The following is a 7,765-nucleotide window of genomic DNA, read 5'->3' as shown; positions in this document are numbered from 1 at the left end:
ACTTGAATTCGTCGTTTAATCCTCCGGAGGTGACATTATGCAGAGACGCATACTTTTGTCGCTTTATACGAGTATTGCCAGCAGTACTAGCGTTCACGTATTTTATACGTGAGATTAAAGTTAAAATAAAAACTGCCATAACTTTGGTTCTCGACCACCCAAAGTCTTGCTTAACCGCTTAAAATTTAGATTTTGTGATCTACACTGCGATGCAAAAAAATCGATCCGCTAAAAATTTGGTCATTTTTGAAGTTTCGAATTTCCTAAACCTGTTGTTGGATTTAAGTGATTTTTTTACCACGTTATTCGCGGTGTGCAAGTACTCGGAAGGGATACGCGAAACGATCGTGCGCGAATAGCGGAGAAATATTGCAACTTCCCTAAATAATTGTCATTTAAGAAGAAAAATTATATATTGCTTCACAATATTGATATGATATGCAATTATTATATAAAGGTTTTAATTAATTGTATTTTGCTTGCAGTACTGCATTTTAATAACTAATTTTATTTACTACATACAATTGTTTACGTTTTAATAACATAACCTAAATCTTATTTTTTCTTCTTATTATTTTTTTTTGACTATGGCCTTGACAATTATCCAGTAACCATAGGACCATATGATTGGCCAATATAATTAAAAGTGCGAATAAAAGTGCAGAGCGAAGAAACCAGGTGTCGCGTTTCCGAACTTGCGCACGGTCCCAATAGCCTTATTCATTGACAATATCGCTGTAATAATATTGTTGCTCCAAAACAAGAAAAACTAAACTTAGATAACCTAAAAGTCCCTGAGGTACAAGAAACATTTGAGAGAACAGTTGATGAAAAATTACTAGAAGAAAACAGAGCAGACTCCACAATAGAAAATCAATGGAACACCATAAACAGTATCATACTAAACACAGCGAAAGAAGTCATAGGAACAAAGACACAACGGAGAGAAGAAACATGGTTCGATGAAGAATGCAAACAAGCTATACAGGAAAGAAATGAAGCACATAAGAATTACATACTCAGACGTACTAGAGAGAGAAAAACAGAATTTGAGAACAAAAGACGAAGAGCAGATAAACTGTGCAGGCAGAAAGAGAGAAAGTACGAAAACCAACGGATACTAAACATAGAGAGGGAGTTTAAGGAAAACGAAACACGTAGTGCATAATAACTTATTAAACATTTAAGACAGGGATACAAACCGAAGACTAGCTTCTGCAAAAATAAGAAGGGTGAAATCATTAGCGATATGGACGAAATTAAGATAACCTGGATGACATATTTTAAGGAAGTATTAAACAAAGGGGCACAACCACCATTACAACAACAGAGGCAGCAGCAGGCACGGCAGGAGCTACAACAACAAGAGCTGGGGGAAGATGGAGAAGAAAATGAATTAACTAGACCCCCAACGCTAGAGGAGGTCCAAACGGCAATCCACATACAAAAAAGCCATAAAGCACCGGGAATAGATAAAATACCGGCAGAACTACTCAAGCAAGGAGGAAGGAATTTGACACAACAGATGTATCAGCTAATACGAGAGATATGGATAGAAGAAAAAATCCCCCAACAATGGAAGAAAAGTATAATCTGCCCTATTCATAAAAAAGGAGACAAACTGTTGTGTCAGAATTATAGAGGCATCTCTTTACTTTGTTCGGGATACAAAATATTCACAAACATCCTTAATCGAAGACTTCAGCCTCTCACGGAAAAAATCATCGGGGAATATCAAGCAGGGTTTAGGCAAAATAGATCTACCATTGACCAACTATTTACAGTTAAACAAATACTAGCCAAAGCATGGGAATATGACATGGACGTTTACAATCTCTTTGTAGATTTTAAACAAGCCTATGATTCAATAGATAGAACAATTCTACCTAATATATTGGAAGAATTTGGCATACCATCAAAATTAATACGACTAGTGCAAATGACAATGACAGAAACAGAAGCACAAGTATGTATTCAAGGACAGATCACTGATGCGTTTACGATAACGCAAGGACTGAAACAAGGCGACGGACTGGCTCCAACGCTTTTTAATCTTGTTCTTGAATATGTAATTAGACGATTGACGGTAAGCGGAAATAACATACTTACAAACAAATCTACCCAATTAGCAGCATACGCGGATGATATAAACATAATGAGCAGAACAATGAATGCAGCGGAAGAAACCTACGTTGAGTTGAAACAGAGTGCAGAAGCAGTGGGGCTAGCAATAAACACAAATAAAACAAAACTACTCATACAAACCAGATCAAATAGACCGGCGCAACAACACTTTATTGACGATATAGAACATGTGAATAGATTCACGTACCTAGGAGTGGATCTGGTTGCAAGCAATGAAGAAGAACCGGAAATAAATAGAAGGCTTGTGCTGGCAAATAAAGCCTATTTTGCGATGGGCCACATATTCAAATCGCGAGACGTACACCGGAAAACAAAACTCCGGGTATATAAAACAATAATCAGGCCCATAGTAAGTTATGGCTGCGAAACATGGGTGGTGACACAAAAATCTGCCAATGCATTAGATGTGTTTGAAAGAAAAGTATTACGTAGGATACTGGGCCCAATAAGTGAAAATAACAACTGGCGAATTAGGTATAATAGAGAAATATACGAGCAATATAGCGAACCAACTCTAGCACAACACACTAAACTGCAGAGATTACGGTGGGCAGGGCACGTGGTCCGCATGCATGAGAGTAGAATCCCCAGAAAATTGCTGAATGCAAGAATGCAGGGAAGAAGACCTGTTGGAAGACCTAAAAAGAGATGGGAAGACGAAGTCGATGAGGATGCCAGGAACTTTCTGGGAACGCGTTCATGGAAAAGAACAGCGGTAAATCGAAATGATTTGAGAAGCTTATTGAAGGAGGCCAAGGCTCGATTTGGGCTGTAGTTCCATTGGATGGATGGATGGAATATTGTTGCTAGACAGTCAAACTGCCATTGTATACCGGGTGTAACAATCAAACTGTGCCTTTTTCTCAAAGTTCGCATCACCCTGTGGACTATTCTAGCATTTATAAAATACTGAAATTAAAACCTAACTATAGCCCCAGGTTTTCTTAACATTTTGTCTTTCGATTCATTCGCCTATATTGGATAATGAAAAAGTTAGGTACTTTAACAACTGGCCATGTTCGTCATCAGTACAGGGTGTTTCTAAATAAGTGTGACAAACTTTAGGGGGTAATTTTACATGAGAAAATAATCACACTTTGCTTTATAATCATAATGTCCGCAAACGCTTCGTTTCCGAGATACGGGATGTTCAATATTTTTTTACAAACTGACACTTAGTAATTACGGTATCTAATAATAGGTATACGTATAATTAGTCTAGGCGCCAAATAGAGGTCACCGTGTCATTTTCAATTCTGATGGACAAACTCAACGGTTTCTTATGGATTTTGGGCTGCTGATTATGAATTTCGAGGGGGGATTTCGATCGGAGTGGTCAAAAAATTGTTATAAACAATTTAATTGTTTATAAATTGTTTATAAGGCTCTGGCTCATAAACTAAAAGAGATAAAAAAAATGTTTCAAATAAAATTTGTTCCCTAATAAAAAACGAGGAAATAACCGTTTACTAAACTTAAATCTGACAATTAGAACACAAGATATTGTAAAATTAGTGCACAATGCAAATTGCAAATTGCAAAATAAGTATTTTTCGAAGCTTAACCCATCGTAACTCGGCTTCTACGCATGCAAATGAGCCTTATAAGATGTCTGATATTCCCTCTATATCTCTATGCAGAGTTGCAGATGCATGAAAAAAAGTTTGTAAAAATAGTATTAATAAATAATATCAACTTACTTTTTAGTTATACTTCTGAAATATTAGTTTTTAATGTTTTTTTCTCATTTAGTGCAAAAAATAGAAGACAATGTAAATAGAATGAAAGGTGATACGAGGTACAGTATGATGATTTAATTATAAGAATTATATGATAAAATTTTATTAGGATCTTCAAAAATGAAAAATGAAGATAACGTATGTATACATAGAAATTATAATTTGCATCGAGAAGTTAGCGCGTGAACCTTTACGCGGTGAGCCGATCTTGCGCCTCATAGCGCGCGCCATTAAAATATCGACATCTTGGCCAAAAATAAACTTATGAACATTTTCATAACCTCAAATTGTTCCTTTTGAGTTTTTCTATCATTATTGTTCATTAAAGTATAAATGTTTATAGCTCAAATTTGCTTGAAACCCTTATAAACAAATGAATGTACAATATTTTTAAGAAAATTGTAACTTCAAACGGGTATAACTTTAAAACAAATGAAGATCAAGTAATTTAACAAACTTTGTTTGGAAGCCTGTTAATTAAGCTTTAAAACGACACCTTCTAAGACTTATTTGCATGCGTAAAAGCCGAGTTACGATCGATAAAGCTTCGAAAAATACTTATTTTGCAATTTGCATTGTGCACTAATTTTACAATATCTTGAGTTCTAATTGTTAGATTTAAGTTAAGTAAACGGTTTTTTCTTCGTTTTTTATTAGGGAACAAATTTTATTTGAAACATTTTTTATCTCTTTTAGTTTATGAGCAAGAGCCTTATAAACAATTTATAAACAATTAAATTGTTTATAACAATTTTTTGACCACTCGGATCGAAATCCCCCCTCGAAATTCGTAATCAGCAGCCAAAAATCCATAAGAAACCGTTGAGTTTGTCCATCAGAATTGAATATGACACGGTGACCCCTCTGGCGCCTAGACTAAATAGTAAAAGTTTACTTTAATAGATATACAGCGTGTCTACTTAAGTTGGAAACATATGGGAAACTTTTTTATTATTAATTTTACGAAAAAAAGTTATTCTTTATAAAAAGTTCTGCATGCCCCAAAACCTAAGATTCAATCATCAGATATCAAATTTTCTCAATATTATACGAGGTATGTCAAAAAATATGAATTTCGGCCAAGGGTAAAGTACCTTTATTTCTCTCAATATCGAAAATTCTTATTATGAAAAGTTGTTTGGAATTAAAAACTAAGATTAAATAGATTAAACTAAGATTAATACGCAATTACATGCTTCTAATTGAAAAAAAAACATCTCAAATTTATGGATACCCAACATCGTTTTTAAACTCGTTTATTATTCATTTTACGAAAAAAAGTTATTTTTCATAAAAAGCATTGTAAAATCTAAGACACAACCATGATGTATCAACTTTTTATACGAGGTGTTTTTATACAATTTTATACGAGGTGTGTCAAAAAATATGAAATTCGCTCAAGATTATAGTACCTTCATATTTCACAATATTTCAATTAGAAGGATGTAACTGCATATTGAAACATAGTTTTTAATTCTAAACAACTTTTTTAATAACCGTTTTCAATATTGTGAAAAATAAAGGTACTTTCCTCTTGAGTGAAATTCATATTTTTTTACATACCTCGTATAAAATTAATAAAATGTGATATCTGATGGTTGCATCTTCGGTCTTAGGACATGCAGAGCTTTTTATAAAGAATGCCTTTTTTTTGTAAAAGTAATAATAAAAGAGTTATCGTTTGTGTAATAAATAAAAACGAAGTTAGTATCAATAAATTTGAGAAAAATTTAGAAAATATTTTTTTCCAATTAGAAGCATGTAATTGCATATTTGATCTTAGTTTTTAATTCCAAACAACTATTCATAATAAGAATTTTCGATATTGAGAGAAATAAAGGTACTTTACTCTTGAACAAAGTTCATATTTTTTGACATACCTCGTATAATATTGACAAAATTTGATATCTGATGATTGAATCTTAGGTTTTAGAGCATGCAGAACTTTTTATAAAGAATAACTTTTTTTCGTAAAATGAATAACAAAAAAGTTTTCCATATGTTTCCAACTTAAGTAGACACGCTGTATATGAAACAGTTCGTGAAGTATGCTTTTTGCGTACGCACGCGATGTTTAGAGCACGAGCGGGGCTACTGCTATACATCGCGTAAGTGCGCAAAAAGTACTTCACGCACAGTTTCATACAATATTTTATCTACGATAAACAAATAAAAAACTGCAACTCTCCGTCACTGGAATACATTTCTATCCTACAATTTTTAGAACTTTGACAATTAAAAATTCAAACTTCTTTCAAACCACAAAACTGTCAAAACTTTTGTTCTAATTTGTTGCTCACATGTCATCATCATATGACAAAGCGAAGGTTAAGGATATTTGATTATAATATGAAAGTGTGCCAAAAACAGTGCGAAAAAGTAAATCCCATTTAAAATACATTCTTACTTAACGCACACTTTAAACCCGCACTGCTATCTATAATGACAGTTTTCACAAACTAAAAACTTATACATAATATGAGATAGAGTAGATAAAATGTATTTTCGTGTAAGTTACTGGTTCATCTTCCGCCTCATACTTAAAAAAATTTCTACGATCACGAAGGCGGACAGGTGTGAAAAATTCTGTTATTGCGTCGACTTCTTCTGTTACAGTTTTCGCAGTATTAATAAACTTGAGTTCATTAAGCCTACTCATTGCGTAGGCAATTCAGACAAACTTATTTTTGCATGATCAATCATTTTTACGGCTTCTGACAATACGACAACTGACTTTTGAAGAGCCTTGCTGACTATATTTATCTTGCTTAAAATTTCAAACCAAATAAGCAAAGAGCAGATGAATTTAAATGACTTAATTTTTGCCAATATTGAATTTGCCATATTTCTTGACTCTGTATCTTTGGTGTTATCAAAATATATGCCAAACAAGCAATCATACACTTTTCCCAGATTAAAACGGAGAGCTTTTACTGCTTCAACCCTGCTCTCCGATCGAGTATTTGTCTCCCAAACAAAGTAAAGGACCCGCTTTGTGGCGCTCTGCGCCCGTGTACACCGCACACCCTGCACGATAGGTAAAGTTGCCTCTGGATAAAAGGGCTATTGTTGACCCTTTCGAGGGGCATATCTCAGGCCCAGAGCCACCTAGAGGGCTAAATAATAGGTATCATACTATAATATAGAAAAATTTGGTAAAAATCCGCGGGCACCCCCTACAAAAGTGGCCGAAAAGTAAAAATATTGCTCATTATAAATATAAACACCTTAAATTTTCTTGTTCAATATTTTTTTGTATGCTTAATCAAACGGGACATAAATAATACCACCTTATCTGTCATGCCCATTAATTTTAGGTTTAATTGCACTCTGCAACAAAAAACTAACAATTCATTTCGGAAAATATTGATGGTATTTTTATATTTATTTTATGTTGTATATAGCAGAACGTGTATTACTATGACGTATCCAAATTAAGATAGTGACTTTACCTTCAATTATAGGTTTAGTTGTACCTTTATTACTGATATGATATAGATAGGCTGCCATTACAATTATCAGCTTAAAACACTATTCGAAAGTGGGAAGTGTTTAAGTCAAGTCTTGACTGAAATTTAAATATTGGCAGCTTACGCTTCTCACACTTTTTTACGAAAATGCGAACTGCCTGGTTATTGCTGCTGGTTGTGTGCTTGGTTGTCTTCGTTGAAGACATCAGTTGTGGCACAACTATTATTAATCAACCACGAAAAACAGAACTTAGCGAAGTAAAACATCCAAGTCACTTGATCCAAGGTAAGGAATGTTCAAAATTAAATAATAAGATTTCACGACACAAGAAATTGTGTTGTAATCAAGGCGTACCTAGGTATATTGGAAAATATGCGCCACATAAACAAGATGATAAAATTCTGTAACAG

The 7,765-nt window shown here is 33.9% G+C and overlaps 1 protein-coding gene across 2 annotated transcripts in view; it reads left to right on the top strand.

Moving 5' to 3' along the window:
• The first annotated feature begins 7,341 nt into the window (after positions 1-7,341).
• Positions 7,342-7,765, top strand: part of LOC126881571 (uncharacterized) — a 42,655-nt gene continuing 42,231 nt past the window's right edge. For both annotated transcript variants that reach the window (XM_050645894.1, XM_050645895.1), the window contains exon 1: positions 7,342-7,640. In XM_050645894.1, the coding sequence (XP_050501851.1) occupies positions 7,502-7,640 (139 nt within the window). In that variant the 5' untranslated portion in view covers positions 7,342-7,501. The remainder of the gene's footprint in view (positions 7,641-7,765) is intronic.

Source organism: Diabrotica virgifera, chromosome 3 (genome assembly GCF_917563875.1).
Source record: "Diabrotica virgifera virgifera chromosome 3, PGI_DIABVI_V3a".
NCBI classification, from domain to species: Eukaryota; Metazoa; Arthropoda; class Insecta; order Coleoptera; family Chrysomelidae; genus Diabrotica; species Diabrotica virgifera.
The sequence above is the reverse complement of the archived record's forward strand: the minus strand, read 5'-3'. Positions and strand labels throughout refer to the sequence as shown.